At 31.0% G+C, this 20,485-nt stretch overlaps 2 protein-coding genes across 3 annotated transcripts; one reads left to right on the top strand and one right to left on the bottom strand.

Annotated features, from left to right (window-relative positions):
- The first annotated feature begins 7,352 nt into the window (after positions 1 to 7,352).
- On the top strand, positions 7,353 to 13,270 carry LOC100805363 (phosphatidate cytidylyltransferase 1). The gene is made up of 12 exons (XM_014770659.3): positions 7,353 to 7,464; positions 7,958 to 8,092; positions 9,543 to 9,796; positions 9,899 to 10,050; positions 10,312 to 10,453; positions 11,247 to 11,403; positions 11,606 to 11,653; positions 11,730 to 11,816; positions 11,919 to 12,047; positions 12,161 to 12,217; positions 12,647 to 12,730; positions 12,909 to 13,270. The coding sequence occupies exons 2-12, from the start codon at positions 8,018 to 8,020 to the stop codon at positions 12,987 to 12,989; spliced, it is 1,266 nt and encodes a 421-aa protein (XP_014626145.2). The 5' UTR covers positions 7,353 to 7,464; positions 7,958 to 8,017; the 3' UTR covers positions 12,990 to 13,270.
- Positions 13,271 to 13,284: 14 nt separating this feature from the next.
- Positions 13,285 to 19,238, bottom strand: LOC100805543 (trigger factor-like protein TIG, Chloroplastic). 2 transcript variants are annotated; one of them, XM_003519549.5, is made up of 13 exons: positions 18,876 to 19,236; positions 18,357 to 18,440; positions 17,856 to 17,984; positions 17,407 to 17,495; positions 17,001 to 17,187; positions 16,533 to 16,623; positions 16,271 to 16,425; positions 14,996 to 15,088; positions 14,810 to 14,902; positions 14,322 to 14,402; positions 14,049 to 14,198; positions 13,721 to 13,816; positions 13,285 to 13,519 (listed from the first exon to the last, which is right to left on the bottom strand). In XM_003519549.5, the coding sequence occupies exons 1-13, from the start codon at positions 19,176 to 19,178 to the stop codon at positions 13,442 to 13,444; spliced, it is 1,629 nt and encodes a 542-aa protein (XP_003519597.1). In that variant the 5' UTR covers positions 19,179 to 19,236; the 3' UTR covers positions 13,285 to 13,441. The 2 variants fall into 2 exon arrangements, with proteins under 2 accessions (XP_003519597.1, XP_006575691.1); XM_006575628.4 differs by lacking the exon at positions 18,357 to 18,440 and having other exon boundaries at positions 18,876 to 19,238.
- Positions 19,239 to 20,485: the final 1,247 nt, after the last annotated feature.

Below are 20,485 nucleotides of genomic sequence, written 5' to 3'. Positions count from 1 at the left end.
AGTGTAGGAAAACAAAATGGACCCACAATGACTATCTTATGATCTATCTCTTCCAAGTCAATTCGTTTCTTGCCCCAATCCTTCCCCTTTATTTACGATCATGACACTGTGTCTTGTCTACCTCACTCTTCATTTTTTTCAAATCTAACTATAAATGCTACCATCAAATTACTTCTACTTAAAAACTTTGACTTTGACTCCCTCTATCTGTCTCATATGAAAGGATATAAATTTACTCTCAATTCAAAAAGTTAATATTCACTGAAATTGGAACACTCTCGCGGTCGTCTCACCTTGTTGTTCTATTAAAATTAAGAAATGTTAACAATATTATATCTCTCTGACACTTTTTTTTCATAAAGTTATAACACATACATGATAATGTTAAAAAAAAACTTACATTATCAATGTATTTTAATTATTATTGTTATTTATCATCATTATCTTACTGTAATTTATCATCTTTTAATACCTTCTTACAACGGCCAAAAGTGTGTGTTTATTTTGCATATATCAGCTGAAGTCAAAAAGTGCGGCTTCTCATATTCTGTTTTCTGTGAGAAGCAGCTATTTCTAAAAGTTAGGAATTCATGTCTGTTTGGGATTTCCCAACAGAAAAACAAACACAGACTTAAACAAGACAGAAATCGTTTATCTCCATCCACCTAAACACATTGCTAAAAGAATCCATCATTCACTTCTAAGTACAAGGTAAGTTGCTTACGGAAAAGCAATTTAATGAGCCCCTCAAATAGCCATTTTATCACATTACAAGGCAACTAAGTATTACCATGCCCGTGTCACAGCACCAGTTGTGGGGTAAGCATTGAGCTGCTATTCAATTTACGTGTGTCTTATTATGACTTTTATGTCATTGGTGAGAAATAAAAAAGAGAGAAAATAAAATGTATAAATAATACGAAATACTTGTCAAATATTAAATGTAAATATCTTTTTTAACAAAAAAAAATTCATACATTGACTAATCAGGTTATATTGAAGATTTGTCTCCCTCACTAGACTCAAATCTCCTATGGTACTCTAAGTGCAATAGTGATCTATTAAGTTGTTTTGAAACCATATGTTGGATGTGAGAGTGAGAATGGGTAGTCAAAGCATATATAAGAACGTGGAATTGCAGGCTAGGACAAGTCCATGGAGTGCAATAAAGGCCAATACCGTTATAAAACTTAAGGGCAGGGGCAATTGCTAGCAACAAATGGGGGAATGTTTCCCTTTTTCTTAAAAAAAATTGAGAATAATTATTTAACCTGAAAAAAAAAAAAGAAGGAAAAAGCAGAGGATAGGAAAACCCCAGACATGGGAAAGGCAAAGTTGGCGGTCAGGGATAGGGTTGTCATTACGAATCCAACACGTCTCTGTCCAAATGAGTAATGACAGCATCACTGTGAAGCTACCTATATTTCTGTTTAGTGTATTCTATAACCCTTTTGCAACGTGACAACATTTTTATTTCATCACTTTCCTTGGACCATAACTTGCCTTCTCATTCTACGTAAGCCATCCATTATTAGCATAATCATATAATTATATCATCAATTGATATTTGATCATGCACGGGATAGCCTCTATATCCCTACATATAATTGCTGCATTTGGGGTGGCCTACGTTTCAGCCATTTTAATTTATTGAGAAATATATTATGTATCTATCATTGCATGTAGTGCATATCAGCATATGGCTCCAAGAATACCCCTTGTGTAAAAATCGAATTGACCAATTAATTGGATGGTTTTAAAACATGCATGGGTTTATTATTAATGGGTTTGATCATAAGCCTATTTAGCGCTACTTCATGTTAGATGGAAGAGAATTTCTTCCTTTTGACATTATTAGAATGCGTGTCACATCTTTTTACAACCGCACTGTTGGTTTGGAACACTGACCTACGACTATTAAAGTTTGAAACAAACATTTGGGTAACCCATATCTTAAATAATATGTTAAATACTGAAAAATCAATTGTAATGTGAAGTTATAAGATAAAACTAACTAGATTAAAAGCTAATAATAAAAAAATAATCAGGCAATGATTCATTTATGCATGCATAATGGTAGAGACGTCACACTTCGTCAATCATTTCTTCCACTTTTATATTTACTTTTATTTTCTTCCTTTTAATTTAAGACAAAATTAAAGGACAGAGACAGAGTGGCTTTCAAATCTCATTTCATTTATAGAGTAGGAAAAATAAATTATTGCTTGTATATCAATAATAATGCTATCCTTTTGCGATGTGGCAATCATGAAATTAAAGATTGGTTACATGATCATCAAGTAACATAACTGAAGTAAGCCGTAAGCTTGTTTAATTTGATAAAGTGGGTGAATAAGTAGATGTGAGTACACAGTACAGTTTTAATTAGTTATAAAAAAAGTACCACTAATAAATTACTAGCTCTGTTATTATTCAACCTCCCACCAATGCCTGTCGAGTCGGTTGGCTAATAACTTGAATATAAACTAAAAGACACAAAAGCTGTGTCACTCTTTAAGGTCTCACGGGGATCCCTCTATAATCAAGGGTTTTCACTTGATAAAATACTCTTTTCATTCCTCGTTCTATTTTTTTTTAATTTAGTTTTTTAAATTAAAAAGTTTTGATTTAGTTTTTTCAAGTATTTTAAATAGACTAAATTGATGTTTCCGTGAATTTACCAAATTAACAGTTCTAATTTAATTGACATGGTGAATGCCAATCTCATGTATTAAACTGACGGAAAGATCAATTTTAGTCTAACAAATATTTTGTGGGATCAAAATTAAATTTTTTAAATTTACAAATTCAATTTGAAACTAAAAATTAAGATGAGAGAAAAAAAAGGATATGTTATTCTTTTTCCTCTTCTTTATTAAGGTAATAATATATACTTAGATTATGTCTAATGAGAATTTTTTATGTACCCAAAAAAAAAATGAGAGTTGTTTATGGGTTATTAAATTTAAGAATTGATTTGTATGTAGTTTCACCATTGGAATAATTAACATTACAATTCTTATATAAGAATCATTATAAATCATAAAAAAATATAAGAATCATTATTTTTACAAGCAACACATTTAAATCTGATTTTTTTCTTGAATATTGATAACATTCACGATAAGTTATTAAGCATTTATTAAATTCAAAGGAAACTTTTTTCCATAATAATCATACCCACACAAACAAAATGACCTCTTGCACAGGATACTTGTAGATTTTTTTTTTTAAAAAAAAGTATTTATCAAAAGCTAATATTTATCAAATTTCTAAATATTTATTAAAAAAATAATAGTTAATATATTCTTTAAAAAAATATAACTTCTGTAGTTATTGCAATTCTACTTATTGTAGTTATAGTCTTATAGAGATATACCATAATTAAGTCCATAACCAAGAGCGGAGCCATGATATATATGAGAAAGACCGACATTAAATTAAAAGACATAATGTATGATATCAAAGAAAAGCTTAATTATCTATATACTCTTTTTTTCCTTATTCGTGTTTGTGGATGTTTTATGGTATAAAAATGGTCAATTATTATATTTGTAATAACTTTTTTTTTTCAATAATTTTTCTTTCGATACAAAAATCATATAATGAACCAAGTAAGTTGACCCAGTAGTTCTAGTGTCGGTGTAAAGAAAATCGTAAGTGGGAAATGCCATCTCCCATTTCCCATATATATAGACAACTTACACTAGCTAGGTTATCTATCACTTATATTAGCAATTTATGAATGTTACCAACAAGGGTGATATAAACATAATAAAGCACACTTCATTTGTTAGACATGATTCAAGCCATCTGCCAAAAAACTATTATTGTTCAGCTGTTACCCGTGGTTATAAAGTAGCTTAAATGGTTAAACTCATTCTCTTTACTGAAGTCAAACTCATCGCTTAGCTTCGTTATAATTTCAAACAATTATCGAATATCATCACAAAAACAAAATTAAACCCAGTAATAACTTTGTTGTGAAACACTACTACTGATCTTTACTATTAATAGCAGAGACAATATAATATATTAATATTCAATAAAAATATCAGTAAAGTTAAAAGCAAATATGAGATCCAAACTCTGTTTGGTATGAAAAGTTTTCTTCCTTAGTTTTTGTTGTGGGTTGTAAACTTGTAAGATTTGATTATGAATATCAACTTTTCTAATTATATATTTACTTTTTTTAAGTGTTGTTTTATATGCTTTAGTAATTGGTAAAGTTGTGCTTTATCTAGAATATAATATACAGATAACTATACTTTATAACTAAGAAAATAGACTAAATGTAAATTTTATATGATTATTTTGTAGTAACAACTGAATAATTCCAAAGAGAATTGAAAGCTTGAGGAGACCATGACACTCTAAGTTCGTCCCCCTCCCTCTACCTAACAACTCTGTGTTTTTTGTACTTATCTAATACTACTATTCTTTAGATAGCACAATTTCATGCTTGTTGCTCAATACATGGTGGGTTTAGATTTTTTTTTCAACACACGTTATGTCCTGTCCGAAAATCGACAATCAAGATGCCAACAATGGAAGACACATGTGGGTTGGGGCCATGCAACATGTGACCTAGGCAGGGAATATAATAAGATCTGGAACTTGAGAATTAATTTGCATAGTTGCATTTGCATTTGCATTGACCAGCCGAAAGCACAATTTCTAACGCTGTCACATGCATTTGTATTTTCAATTATTTGCCAATCATCGACCAAAGTGACCATCTTAGCTAAAATTAAACAGTGTGGTTTAATTATAATGGCATCATCTCTCATGAGATTGTATTTTATTATAGGCGCAAATCTTTGTAAGCTCTCTTCTGTTCTTTCTCGTATCATACCTACTTTCTTACTTGTCGAATGATACCTACTTCCTTGCTGATTAAATATATTATCATCGTGGACCCAATTCTTGGGTTTGCCACTTGTGCCATTGTTGTTACGCCAACGGAATGGAATTAATGTTCGTTCTAATTATAGTTTAATTTGCTGAGAGGCTGAAGTTTGATTAGTTAGGCCTTTTTTTTTTATTTTATTGCGTATTTTTTAATTTTAGACTTAATTACCATTTTATTCTTCTAATTTATTTTTGAAGTTCAATTTGATCCTTTTATTATTAAAATGTTCAATTAGATTCTCTAATTTTTAAAAATAATTTAATTAGATCCTTTTATTTTTAGAAATTTCTTTTAGGTCCTTTATTTTTTTAAAAATAAGTTTAATTTGATCTTATTTTTCTTTTAACTGCTCCAAAAAATTTAAGAAAAAATATTAATTTTGATTTTAAATATGATCAAATTGAATTCATTTTAAAAATTAAGGGATATAATTGAAATTTCTAAAAATAAAAGGATTTAATTGGACCTTTTAATAATAAGAGAATCAAATTAAATTTTAAGAATAAATTAAAGGATGAAAATAGTAATTAAGTTTTAACTTTACGTTGCTGACAATTAGTAGTAGTAATATCTGGGCATTTTACAAGAGGGATTCAATTAAGTTATTTCCAACCATTTAAAAAAACAAAACTGTAAATAGGAAAAGCGCGTGTTTCGACACATGTTACAAACACAGAAAAATTGATTAATTTGCTAAAAAAATATAGAATTTAGAATTGGTAATTTGTCAACAAATTTTAAAAAATATGTCATAGACGTGTAATCCAACACTGTAAAGAAAGAAAGAAAAAAGAAAAAAAATGTCATAGTCGTATAACCAATTATACTGAAAAAATATCACAGTTAATTTTTTGGTACAATCTAGGTAACCTATTCAGACGAGAATTCTCGATATGGAGGAGCTATAGTATTTTGACTTTTGTATGTAATTGGGTTACTCATGCTTTGGTGGGCTGTTGGAATTTCATCGGGAACTCACTATCCAGTTTTTTTACATGGCAAGACAATTTGCACAATACTTTTTTTTGGTTACTAACAATTTGTATAATACTGATACTAAGGTGGAGTAGTAGGATAAGTGATTTATGATGGACCATATATTTTTTTTTTAATATGACACGGGGGAGAGGAAGAACGCGCGTTGGTGTTCTGATGCAGAGGGTGCATCATAGTTTTATGGACATGAGATCAATCTAATGACCATCATTTGTGGTGCACCATAAATCACCTACAAAGTTTACTACCTAGGAGAATAGTAGAAGATCAAACAGAAATTTAGTCACGGATCCTAACCAGCATCAAATTTTATATCTCTAATTAATGAACCAATATGTTAGTAATTAATTGGAGGAAGCTGCTGGATGAAAAATTTCGGCGTTTGCCATTGCAATTAGTAGAATGTAGATGTAAGAACATAGGACTCAAGAGAACAGAAACAGGAAGGTCACATACTCAAAACAAGGGGCAAGGAGCCTACTTTTGGAAATGCATGCACTTCTAGCAAAATTGTTCTGGCAGGAATTTTTCACACAAGTAGAATATGCACGCATTGTTACCAAATATATATATACGTAGTTGTCAAAAGTAGTACATCATTACCAAAAGTTTTAAGAATTATATACAGTGTATGAACCGTAATGTTAATAAAAGAATTACTACTATAAGGTATGTTAAGTTTTTTCTTGTGTTAATCAGTAACATTTTAAGAATTATACACTAGTGTTGACATATGCCACAAGCTAAAGTTTTTCTATGAGAACTTTTTTCCCCTCTCATCATCCTTTTTGTATCTTTGTAATTCTTTTGAACCAACCTCTCAAGTTTCAGTGTGAACAAGTTTTAAGTTTTTCGTATCATACCTCCTTCTCATTGATCATATAACCAATTAATTTTTCTACTCCAAGTCTTAAAGTTTTAAAGCACGGAGTCGGTAACATGGCCCAAACATATTATGACCTTGACATTAATTTTTCCCATTGCAACAACAATTTTGAAAGTGTTCTTTGGTTTGAAGATTGTGAAGAATTGATTTAGAAATTGAATGAGAGATGCTTGGATGAATATGTTTAATCACTTACGTCAAGAAGGATATACTCATTGGCACCGAGAAGAAGGGTATTATTGTACAGGACAAGTCTTTTTTTAAAAAAAATTCCATGAAAGTAATTAATTATTATTCATCTGTTACCCATGTGTTATTTTTTTTTAGGGAATGTCGTGTTATTTATCTTTTATCTTTTATACATTTTATGATATTGGTAAGAGATATACTTATATAATAAAGTTTTTATATTTATTAGTGTTTTCAGTAACCTTATGAGGTCTGGACCCGTCACTTAGTATAATAAAGTAACCCACGATTAATTACTGGTCAATGTGGACCATTACGTATCTCTCGTAGTTTGTTCTCTCTCCTACTATGTCTTGTCTTGTTATTCTCGATTCCCTGAAACATAGCAAAGCTACATCTAACAACATCACCTCAATCCTCATCAACATTTTTTTCTCAATTCGTGTTGATCCTTTTGTCATTTTCTACCTATTCAATCCAAGTATGTACTCTTCAATTTTAATCTGCTGCTCCATTCTCCATTGTTATTTCCATAATTTCATTGTTAGAGTCACTATCCCATTTCTGTTATGAGCACATGTAACTTGTTCCTTACATGAAAAAAGGGTTTGTGAGTGTGTGACAATCAATGATCTACTTTTATGTAACTTTAATAACTATATGTTGGGCACATGCTCATTGTTTCAAAACATCTTGAATCAACCCTCACGCTATTAGGTAACATTGTTAAATTTTGTTGACGGACAAATGCATACATACATTAAGATCATTTTGCACCTAGTGTCTACTAATTTCATTGCTTATTATACTATTGTTGTGTATTGAACTTCCCCAATTACGAAAGTGATTATGTATATTTAGTATGACTGCTGAATTTTGAGGAGTCCACCATACAACCATTTTGATACGTTAATATGAATCCTATTAGGGATGTGTCCGTTTGCTTTTATAACTATTGCCATCTAATGTCTCAGGGGAGCTCTCAGTCCGTGCATATATATCACTCCAAAAATATTTGAACTATCACTTCAACAATGAGAGATATACATACGGATACTAACTGTAGTTCAAGAACGCCAAATATTCGACTAAGAAGACGCTCAAATGAGGTTGGTGTAGTCAATTAACATGTATTCTTGTTATTGATCGGGGATACATTTATTTCAAATATCAAGTTTTAGTGTGAATTTATGCTGCTGCAAGACCTGTTATCTATAGATTCTGTCAATTTAGAAATCATTTGATTCTGTCAATATGCACAAAATTATTATTCACTCCTCTAGACATTATTTCTTATCTGTATTGTATCCGAGCTATACAAGACATACATAAAGGGGTAACTACTAGTGTGAGAACTCCAAGAGGTGAAACTAAGGACTTTTCTATTGGAATAGGATTACATCAAGGCTTGACTTTAAGTTCTTGTTTAACCTAGTCTTGGCCTTGTTTATCAAGGAATACAAAAAATCATCCCTAATTGCATGCTTTTTGTGGATGATATAGTCTTGGCTGAGGAATTAAGAAAATTAGTTAATAGTAAACTCGATCTCTAGAGGCGGACTTTGGAAACAAAGGGTTTTCGCTTACGTAGAAGTAAGACAAAGTATATGCACTACAATTTTAACAAGAGACAAGAGGATTTTGGCTCAAAAGTAAAATTGGGAGAGGATGTCATGCCCCGTGTTTCTAAGTTTAAATATTTGGGATGTATCATATAAGATGATGATGGTGAAATTAATGAGGAAGTCACACATAAGATACAAGCGGGATGACTTAAATGGAGAAAAGCATCATAGGTTATTTGTGATCACAATCTACCTACCAAACTCAAAGGCAAGTTTTATCATATAGTAACATACCCAGCTAGACTATATGATAGTAAATGTTAGACTTTAAAGGGACAACATGAGAAAAAAATGAGAATAGCAAAAATGAGAATGTTAGCATAAATGTGTGATCATACAAGATAAGATAAAATACGGAATGACATTATACGAGAAAAGATTGGTTTAGCACTCATTGAGGAAAAGATGATACAAAATCAATTAAGAGGGTTTGGACATGTATAAAGAAGGTCACAAGAGGCATATGTTAGAAGAACATATTGCATGATTTTTAGCCATGGGAAAAGGAGAAGATGGAGACTGAAAAGAACATTGTAGGAAATCATTAAAGGAGATCTTAGACTTAATAATATTTCTAAAATTTTAGTTTTTAACCATGTCGAATAGCATCGTGTGATTCATGTATCCAATCTCACTTAGTGGGATAAGGCTTTGTTGTTGTGGTATCCTAATCAAATCCAGCTTTATATGTTTCCAAAGCCTCCTTATTATTATTGATCCATTCGGTTGGCATTTAAAATGCTATTTTTTTCTTCTTTTTATAAGATACATTACATGCATATGATGAAATCATTATTGAATATGAACTTCCCATTAACTTATGTATACATTACTAATCATTAATCAAATATTGTAGAAAAGGGGCCGGGGAAATAGAAGAAAAAGAAATTTCATTTTGGAGAATTTGAAACTGATGCTATCTTTTTTGTGCCAGATTCCTGCGGAGATAAGCAAATCAAATGGAAACAATTTACTTGTCAATGATAAATCCAAATACAAATCAATGTGGATCCGTGCATACTCATCTCTGTGGATGCTAGCAAGTGTTTCACTAATCATATACTTGGGTCATCTTTACATCTGGGCCATGGTTGTGGTTATCCAAATATTTATGGCCAGTGAGCTCTTCAATCTACTTAGAAGAGCAACTCAAGATAAACGTCTCCCTAAGTTTAAGTTTTTGAACTGGTAAGTATTCATGCTACTGTAATTTCTAAATGATCATGTGCATATGAGAAGTGTTTAATACATAGTGTTTCACAAAGATATGATTCTAAATGCAATGTCCAGGCATTATTTCTTCACAGCAATGCTATTCGTATATGGCCGTATTCTCAGTCAACAACTTGTGAATACAGTGACTTCAGATAAATTCTTGTATAGATTTGTGAGCAACCTGATAAAGTATCAGATGGTTATTTGCTACTTCTTATATATTGCAGGTTAGTACTTCCAAATGCTTCATTCATAATTGTCACCAAAATTTGGTAAGAGAGAAAACATGAATAATTATAATCAAAATACCTATAGGTCCTGTCTTTGTTGGACATATTCCTCATAAATCCGAATCAATCCTGTTAAGTAACTTAATTTTGCTATCTAATATCCTATTAACCTAGTCTTCTGGGGGTTCAAGTGTTTGTTGCCTGTAATTTAAAAAAAAAAAATCATTCCCGAATAAGTCATTTCATCTGTGATTTCAGGTTTTGTATGGTTTATTCTTTCATTGAAGAAGAGATATTACAAGTATCAGTTTGGCCAGTATGCATGGACACATATGATACTTATTGTTGTGTTTACCCAGTCTGCGTTCACTGTAGCCAACATATTTGCAGGGATATTCTGGTAACATGACTTCTGTTATATTACTTTGAGGATGAAATCTGCATTTTCTAATTCTCTTTTAGAGTTTATGCTTTCCTATTTTAGTGATTTTAGCTTAAACATCTTTCCAAATATGATTCTATGCAATCTAGCTTCATTTACATTTGATCAGAAAATTGTTGAACACAGTTACTTACAATAAAGGACACTTTAAATCAATAAACAAGAAATAGTCTCTAATAATTTCTTTTTAATAAATTGCATCTTTGTTTTTTGTTTTCTGTCAATTTTCTCTAATTCTTGTTTTTGTTCCAACTTACTGTATGGTTGTGGAAAAAAATATATTTTTGCATACATTAATGTATTGAAAGAAAAATATCTTCTGTTTTTTTATGCGTTGACTTTGGTATTGTTATGAACTTGAGTAAGAGGATAATCAGATATAATAATTTGAATTTTAGTTGTCTTTGAATTAACTATGTGGTTGCTAAAAAATATTAAAGATTTTTCTATGAAATTTGTGGTTTGATTGACTGGTATTAAGATTTCTCATTATTAAGGAAGAGGAAAAAAAGAACACAAATAACGAGACTCTATAAACATGATATCATGATTTTTGTGCTCCCAAAGAGTTTCACTTTCCTGCAAAAGCACTATCTATGTTTTTTCCTCACTAAATGGAAATTCTATAGAGGTTCTAATATGAGTAATATCAGTAATTGCGTTGGTATTACCAACCATTATGATTTTCATGCTTTAAATGGTTTTATTTTTTTTATTGTTACAACCTAACATGTTAATATTATTAAGAAAGGTTTCTTTTCCCTGCATCCCTTATTGCCATGAATGATGTTGGTGCGTATTTCTTCGGTTTCTATTTTGGGAGAACACCTCTGATAAAGCTTTCTCCAAAGAAAACCTGGGAAGGTTTCATTGGAGCGTCTGTTGCCACTATGATTGCTGCATTCACGGTAAGCATTCTGCTTTTGTTTAGTCACTTCTTATGTCAGGAAAATGCTAAGCAACTACCATCCCAAAAAACTTTCAAACTTTACACCTTCTTTATTGCTCTACTAGATCTTGTGTTTAACTCACAACCTCCTCTTTAAGTTGATTTAATGATATTTTTCAGTATAATTGCTTTGCATGATGATGTCACTTATGTTTGTGCAGTTTGCAAACTTCTTAGGTCGCTTCCAGTGGCTAACATGTCCAAGGAAGGTAACAATCTTGATTTGGTGCAGTCATCTAGGAGGAAATATTTATGCTGTTGCTAATGATGGTGAAATAAATTCAGGATTTAGCAACTGGTTGGCTTCAGTGTGACCCTGACCCAATTTTTAAGCCAGATTATATTCCATTGCCAGGATTGATTTCTCATTGGGTAAGTGCCAAAAAAATATCCTAATAATTACAAAGAGATAGCAGTTTTGCCACTAAACTTAAGAATTTAAGTCTAAGTTTTTCATTTTGCAACATTTTGTAGCTTCCTTGGAAAGAGATAGCAGTTTTGCCAGTACAGTGGGATGCCTTGTGGATGGGACTATTTGCATCAATTATAGCACCATTTGGAGGTTTTTTTGCTAGTGGTTTCAAAAGAGCTTTTAAAATCAAAGTCTGTTCTTGCTCTTTATACAAGACATTTATTTTGTACCCATCACCCTTTTTCCATTCACTTTGAAACTCCCAAACATAGCATATAGCATCGATCTCTTTCAATGATTACAGGACTTTGGTGACAGTATACCTGGACATGGTGGATTTACAGACAGAATGGACTGCCAGGTTTGCTCATAGATATTTATGTACTAGAATAAGAATTATCCTTGGTTTATATCTGAATAGGCTATTTCTCAATTAAGGATACACTTTACAGATTTTTTATAGTATTATAGTTAGTCAATAATCAGTAACTGCTATGATTGATCTTGCTTTAAGTATTTGGGGATTTTCTTTATTTTATATCTACCGTTTTGTTATCGATGAGCTAAGATATTCCATTGTCTTGACTTATTAAAGTGAAATTGATTCATTACTAAAAATGTATTTGCCCTCGCTATAAACACCTTGTTTCAATGCTCAGCACTTTCAATTTCACCATAAATCATGAGCAGCTTTACATGACTTGCTATAAAGTAAAGTACTCAAATAACTCTGCAGCTATTGTGATTCTGTGACTGTTGTGTTTTATACTGTGTTATGCATCCTCTGCAGATGGTAATGGCTGTTTTCGTCTACATTTACCATCAATCGTTTGTTGTAGGCCAAGACTATTCAGTTGAGACGTTATTGGACCAGGTGAGTCTTAGTTTAAGCAATTTTCAATCATGTGAAAATTAGAGGATTCTGTTTTCTTTCAGTTCCAATGTTGGACACATATAAGTCAAACAGAATACATTTCTCTATGGCCATTACACATAGGTGTGACGCTCAAGTGTTTTGTTGTAAAATCATTTACAATGTTTTATTTATGTAGATAATGAGGAACCTTGGTTCAGAGGAGCAGCTATCTCTCTACACAAAACTCGGGCAGATATTGCAGGAAAGGCGTTTATGACAAGTTCACTATACACTTAATAAAGCATATGATTCAATTAGTGTTATATTTGTAGATGAAGACCCTGTTGGAACAAGTGGTGGAGATTAGTGAAAAAAAAAAAAATTAGACCTCTTTTTTAGCTGTTAAGTAGAGTGTAGCGATCCTTGCTAGTGACATTCCTTCTTTTCCTTTAGGGCTTAACATTGACACTTTAAAGCGGATTTGTAATGAGAAATATGTTGGTGTTTTTCAATACTGTTTTTTGTTAGTGTTATCTAATATCTACTATTAATTTATCATCAAAGTCTCAATATACAAACTTGTAATGCATTATTCTACTCTTAATATTCTTTCTTCAAAATTCAATCAAGAATAGTTATTTTCTCACAACTTACATCCGCTGTAACAAAACTCATTCAAATGAACCTGCAATTTCATTTTCCTTATTTGTTTTGGCTAGTGCTCATCTCTCATTTAGTTATATACTGAACCTCTGCATGTTCTCTCAACCATTCAAGCACTTTAGCTCCTTCTAGTATTTCTTGAACCTTCAGGAAAGTAAAAAAGATCAGATAAATTGTCTAGACATTGTATAGAATCAACATGCTATGCTTTAGAAATGCTTATCAGTTCATGGACCATTTTGAAGATGGTTCAAGATATTTGTGGTTTTGTATATGCATATATGAAACAATGAAGCAGCCAAAACAATAAACAACAGTCAACAAACTTAGAAGCTTGGCACAAACCTGTCCCTTCACCCGTTCCTCATCATATTCTTGGTTTTGACGTTTGAATTCAGCAATGGAATTCTCAACCTCTTTGACAAGGTCCTCAGTAGCAAACTAAAAAACATACATGCACAAATCATTCCAATAAGCAAAAACATTCACCAATTACACTAGACAGTTTAATTATAAAGCAAGTGATATGTGCAAAGCAAATGTTATTTCTCAATCACAAAATTGGGGTGGCCTATAATACACTTGTAATCTTTTGACAAGGGGAAAGATTTTGTTGTCAGCTTGACCTGAGCAAATATTTATAATGGAAACGTATCTTAATCAAACTCACTACCTGCAGATTTTCACGCTTATAAATATCACCAACTGCCAGACTCTGTTTTATTAAATTTGTTATATTTTCCTTCTGATGCTCAAGAAATTCGTTCACAGCCTTCGAACTTGACAGAGTCGCCAGCTGCTGCTCATTTAGTTTCATTTTTGCCTGAGAGAGGAGAGTTATTATTATTTTAATTTTTTTTTTGCATTAAATCATGAATAAATGTAAAAAAATTTGGAATCCAAGTTGCCTGATTGGCATGAAAATGATGCAACTTGCAATCAATACCTGTATTTCTAATAGGTTGGCTCCATAAAGCTGCCTTCCTTGTTCCTCAAACAAGGATTTAGGTATATCAACTTCTACAATCTGAAAATGACAAGATGCACAGATCTTTTGTGATAAACTTTACATACTCCAATGTTTTCTTGCAGCATAAAATTCATTACAAGAATTATTGGTACAAAAGGGCCAAAGAGAGGGAATCCAAATTTAAAGGTAACTTGTTTCATAAACGTCAGAATCAGATTTTTTCCGAGGATATACTTACCACCATACTTGATATGATATAGATGATTTAAAAGATACTTTATGATTCAAAATCAACCATGAGGTTCATAAGGAAACATAGGTCTTATCATCTTATTACAGAAAATTGAAGTCCTTCTTGATAATCATTATATGCCTACCAGAAAATAATAATAATAACTCTAGTGTATCCATGTCAGAAGCACATCATTATTCACAATGTATAAGCATGCATATTGTAATGTTACCTTAGAAATCTGATCTAAGATAGCATTATCAGTTGCTTGTTCTCTAGCTGTTTGCTCCACCTCTAGGCATTTCTGTAACAATAAGTCTTTGACCTGGCAATTCATGCTAGAGAATTTTACCCTAAATTTAATTCAACATAATTCCTCAATTTACATGACAATCATACTTAAGGGTAAAAATATCACCTGCTCCACTGTGGTGCATTCAGGAAGAAGCTTATCAGCAATAGAATCATCCAGCTCTGGTAAATCTCTGTAAAAAAGTTCTTTGCATTCAACCTGTTATGCATGAAAGTATTTACAATAATCAAAATCAGTTAAAGCTATATATGCAGCCAAAGGTGTGTTTAAGCAAGCTACAAGCAAATGATGAGATCCAAACATGCACCTAATGTTGTACTCATGAAAATGAGTTGAGCATTGTTTACACAATTTAGAAAATTCAGAGTTTGAATCCCATTCCCATTGAGAGCAAATATAGTTTAATTTTGGCAGAGGGATAAACTATCCCCTCCAATGGAAAGCAAGAAGTCAATTTAGACAACATTGCCTGAAAGTTAAAAAACTTCCCTTCTGAGATGCCTGTTCTCAAGTTTGAGGGAAAGGGTGCTAGGCTAGAGAGAAGTCGTGTCCTTCTTTCACGCCGAGAATTTTTAACAACTTCTCTATCTAATGAATCACTGCTTTCAGAGTCTTTTGCCTAGGGCAGCTATTCTACCTACAGACTTCTAAAAATCATACAGGATAGGGGAAAACTTCACTTCCTTGCCGTCAACCAACCTATAGTTGCTGAGATAAGCAGAATCTTGCTTATGAACTGAAAGGGATTACTAGCTTGACTAGCAAACAGGATGGAATTCTCAAGATCATCTAGATTATTAGAAGAATAGATATTCGAACAAAGATTTATAATTTTATTATTATTTTTATAATACCAAGCAAAAGCATCATCATAAGAATAGAATTTTTTATAATGAAATGCAGCAGCTACTTGAACCATTGCACAATCATTTTATAGTTATCTGTAGGGATTTGATTTTTGATTTTAGGATCATGTATGGAAAACACTAGAAGACTTCTAGCTAGAGCATGGTTACTGTACGATGGGGCTACGATACGACTACACAAGCTGAACAAGAAAGGTAAAGCTTCATTTCTTGCTTTCATCCTCTTTCTAGTACGTAAATGCAAAGATAAAAACTGGTACTTAAAATCTGCTGGAGCAACAAAGCTAAAACCATAAACATACTAATGTAAGAAAAGAAAGTGTTACTCCCTCTTTTAAAGACAATAACTGTTTCGTAAGGATATGAAAAAGCACCATAATTTGTACAAGGTATATGGCCAAAAAGTATTTATTATGAAGAATTTGGTAACGAAAGGACCAAAAGAAAAAAACTATCATGCCAGGTCATGTCCCTACAATGGTTAAACTTCTTTGATTCAGCATTAGAAACTTACAGTAAACTGAGCATGAACACCATGAAGATTTTCTTGCTTCCATGTTTCAGGAAATACAAGAGGAAAAGACTTTGATTCACCTCGTTGAATTCCAATTATAGAATCAAGGAAACCCGGTAATACTTGTTCACCATATTCTGTATCAAAATTAAAGCCTGCATATCTAATATAGGTTTAGAGGAAATATGTTCACGATGTATTACAAAAAAAAGACTTCTATCATTTATCATTTTATTATCATCCTTCAAGCACATCACCCGACCTTTACTTTCAGCAGAAGGAATACTTTTAACATTTGATTCATCTTGATCAATGGTTGTTGCTGAGATGTCAAGGACAGCAACATCTCCAACCTGTGAACAGTAAAAAATTGTAGCAGCTGGCTATTTTGGGTAGACTAGTCGAAATTATTAATATGAATATTAATTATCAAGATATTAAATACATACTGAAGGAAATAGTCCCTGTATGACAGTTATTTATTAGTATGAGATAGTAAAGAAACCATAAAAAATAATCAGTAAATATCCTTCATTGTATCAGCCACAACTAAATATAAAACATACATGAGGAAATCTATATAGTTTGTGCTTGCTTTATAGAACTTGGAAGTATTATGAATAAAATGATTCGTGAAAGTTTCAAATGAATAGCATTTCTAGTAAATAATTATATTAAAAAAAACAAATGGTTGTATGCCAGCAGACTGGTAGAAATTAAATTTAGTCACCTGTAGCCCTCTGTCAATAACCACTTTCAGTGCACCAATGGATTTATAACGCCTTCTAAATTCTTGTTCAGATGCTCTGTGAGCATCTATATCACTATCTATCTCAACAACAATCTTTAAATTTTTGTATGCATTATTATCGGGAATCCATTTGATTTCTGGTGCAATATCAACAAGGACATCATATCTGGAGATTGGAGAAGTGAAGTAAGAGAGAATAGTTAATATAATCTGTCTGTAGAAATCATTGGCTGACATTCTAACGATATTAGCATTCTTAATGATAGTCTTCCTTTTCTCTATATTATGACAGAATATAGTTTTAGTATTACAGATGCAGCAAAGGAAGAGAAAAATAACGAGTCTAATGGAAAATATATTTCAAAAAGCTTAACCTATAAATTACCTAAGAGACCCAAGAGAAGAATATGTCTCCTCCATCTCAGAAAACTTAGTCACTATTTGTACCGAGTCCTGCAAAGCCCTTCCAGTAACCTATAAGCAAAGTTAATTATGAAATGCTTAAGTGTAAAATCAGAATATTACTAGATCTAATAATCCACTTTATTCAGTAATAACCTTGGACAAATGATCATGAAATTATAAAGATATATTTTTTTTAATTTGTTGATCAGTATCAAGTCCTCAAAGATCCGTTTATGCTTATGCAATGTGCATGAACCAATAAGCTTGTCTTACAAGAATGAAGTAAAGATTTCAAGATCAGGGAACTATTAACAGATATAATTGCAAGTAAACACAATGAATCCAAAATTGTAAAAAAAAAAAAAAAAACATCAAGAGAAAAAATAAGGATATCAAAAATAAGAAAATAGAAATTATATTACAACATACTGATGTCATAGCATGTGAGAGTGTCCTCCTCAATATAGATTCAATAGTAGCCTTCTGAACATTTTGACTCCCAACATAACTAATAAGAATGTTTTCTGGAACTTTCTTTCCAGGGCGAAATCCAGGGATCTGTTGACTTAAAACAACAGTAAATTAGCTCATAAAGATAACATGCAGCCCTTAGATGCTGAAACCTGGGATCCATGACAATCTCAAGCAAAACTACTTATCATATATATGATGATGCAGTAAATTCATATATGAAAGGAATAGAGCACAGGCCTTAAGTTTAGTAACCCCAAATTTTCAATGAAATGTTATAGTTATAGTTTCAAGTTTAGAAACTAGAAATTATAAACTGGAAATCCTCCTGACAGACAAAATAAAGTGCACTGTATTCACTGACAACAATTATTTGCTGCATATTTACTTTGAGGCAGAATATGAGAAAGACAATTATATTATATAATTATATAAAACATAAGTATAACCCCATAGCACCTTTGCTTGCTTCATAAACTCTGTTATGACCCTTTTGTAACAATCCTCACATACCAATGATGGCACCTCCACATGCAATCTAACCTACAAAGGGAAAGAAATGCAAAAGTACATATTCAGTGATATGAATTCTGGTCCAGAAGATATGCTTAATTGCTTACCAATATCTTATTTTTTAGGCTTTCTTTTGCTATTGACTAATAATGCTTGCAGCGAATTTGAATCCTCTCCTATTGTTAAGGGACAAGATATGGTCATGCTGAAGAGAAAAATAGACCTTGCATATATTTCACAATTATCATTACCCCTTTATAAATTATATAGCAAATTACAAATGATTATTGTTGAGTTGAACCAAACACTAACCAATATCCAAATAAACCCAAAAATATAATATTTTTTTAAGAAAAATAGCAATGTAAAATTCTTGGGAAAATGGGCTATTAGAAATCTACACACCACTTTAAAGGATGCAACATAAAACTGGGGGAAATGGATTAAAAAAAAAAAAGAACATACTCTGGAATTGGGTTCCTCTGTTTCAGTAACCTTCAATTCAGCTGGAAGACGGTCCTGTTCAGTGCCAACTGCAACTGAAGAAGAAGAAGCAGAAGCAGCAGCTGAGAGTGTGAAGGGAGAAGAAATGTGAGGAGAGAGAAAGGGTTGAAAGAGGTGAACATGAGGCGAAAACGATGAGAGTTTAAGGGAATTGAATTTTAAGGGTGTTGTAGCGTTGGGATTAGCACGAAGAAAAACAGAGTTTGGAGAGAAAGAAGGATTGAAAAGAAGGAAACTTGTGAAGGTTCGAGTACAGAGTTCCATTGTCTCTGAGCACACAACACACAACACACAACACAGAGCTTGTTGCTCGGATAAAAGATAGATATTGTCTTTTAAATATTTATTTTAAAATCAAAATGTAATAATTTCAGTAATTTTCTGGTGGTTCAATCCAAAGTTTCAGAGTTTACAGTTATAGAATAGAATGTGTCAGCTGTTGAATAATCGTGCGAGGAAATGTGTACATTGTGTTACATTTTCTAATATAATAAATCTAGTATACTTTTTTTTTTGCCGAGTGTAATAAATCTAGTATATTGCAATTGCATTATGTTACATGAAAGACATTATATTATATTATAAATAAAACTAATATTAATAAATTGAAATTTACGATAATTAAAATTTTGAGAAACTTGTTTTAGGCCAATGACGAATAAATTTGGAAGCTTTATCTTGAATTTTTTTTAAAAATGAATAAATATATTGGTATTGCTCTTTGGTGATATTATTTATTTTCGAGAGTTTGTTTGTTGAACAAATTTATATTGGGACAATGGATAGTGCAAAATTAGGACATGTCAATTTCTTTAAGTGTCCTTATAGTTAATGTTCAAACTTACTAATTGAATTATATAAAAAAAAGTTAAATTGTAATTTTATTTAATTCAATATATAATAGATTGGTGCTGTAGGAGAGTTTATGTAGGCATTAGGTAATAAATCACTAACATAATTATTTTATTTAGTTAAATATATTAACATTATTATTTTATGCATCATTAGTTACTAGTTACTAATATTTTTTAATTATCAAAATTTATAAATTAAAAAAATATTTAATATATAAATCTTTTCAATTTTATTTTATATCATTTTATATATTTTTATTTTGAATAGTTTAAATATTTCATTTTTATTTTACCAGATTATAATTAAATTTCATAAATTAATATGTAAATTATTTACATAACTTTTTTATAAATTTATTTTAATATAAAAATTATTTTTACTCTAATTATTTATGTAAAATTATTCATAAACATGGTAATAAAATATTTGTTTTATTCGCTTAACTATATTAATATTATTTTCTATGTATAAGTAGTGAAGAGTTATTATTTTTTTCTTCAAATTATCAAAATTTATAAATTAAAAATATTTAACATATAATTTTTAAAAATTTTACATAAATAATTAGAGTAAAATAATCTTTATATTAAAATTAATTAACATATAATTCAGTTATAAATTGGTAGAATAAAAATATCAAAATAAAATTAAAAATATTTATATATTAAATAATTTAATTTATAAATTTTGATAATTTAAAAAAATAATAAATTTTG

Source organism: Glycine max, chromosome 2 (assembly GCF_000004515.6).
Source record: "Glycine max cultivar Williams 82 chromosome 2, Glycine_max_v4.0, whole genome shotgun sequence".
NCBI lineage: Eukaryota > Viridiplantae > Streptophyta > Magnoliopsida > Fabales > Fabaceae > Glycine > Glycine max.
The sequence above is the reverse complement of the archived record's forward strand: the minus strand, read 5'-3'. Positions and strand labels throughout refer to the sequence as shown.

Bases quoted from the DNA above. Each gene is read 5' to 3' on its own strand.
- LOC100805363 (XM_014770659.3), top strand. From the start codon at position 8,018: ATGAGAGATATACATACGGATACTAACTGTAGTTCAAGAACGCCAAAT. The intron at 8,093-9,542 runs GTTGGTGTAGTC...TTTTTGTGCCAG, and splicing joins TAAGAAGACGCTCAAATGAG to ATTCCTGCGGAGATAAGCAA. The intron at 10,051-10,311 runs GTTAGTACTTCC...CTGTGATTTCAG, and splicing joins CTACTTCTTATATATTGCAG to GTTTTGTATGGTTTATTCTT.
- LOC100805543 (XM_003519549.5), bottom strand. From the start codon at position 19,178: ATGGAACTCTGTACTCGAACCTTCACAAGTTTCCTTCTTTTCAATCCT. The intron at 17,188-17,406 runs GTAATTTATAGG...TCCAATCTCCAG, and splicing joins TCTTCTCTTGGGTCTCTTAG to ATATGATGTCCTTGTTGATA. The intron at 14,403-14,809 runs GTAACATTACAA...TGTCATTTTCAG, and splicing joins TCTTAGATCAGATTTCTAAG to ATTGTAGAAGTTGATATACC.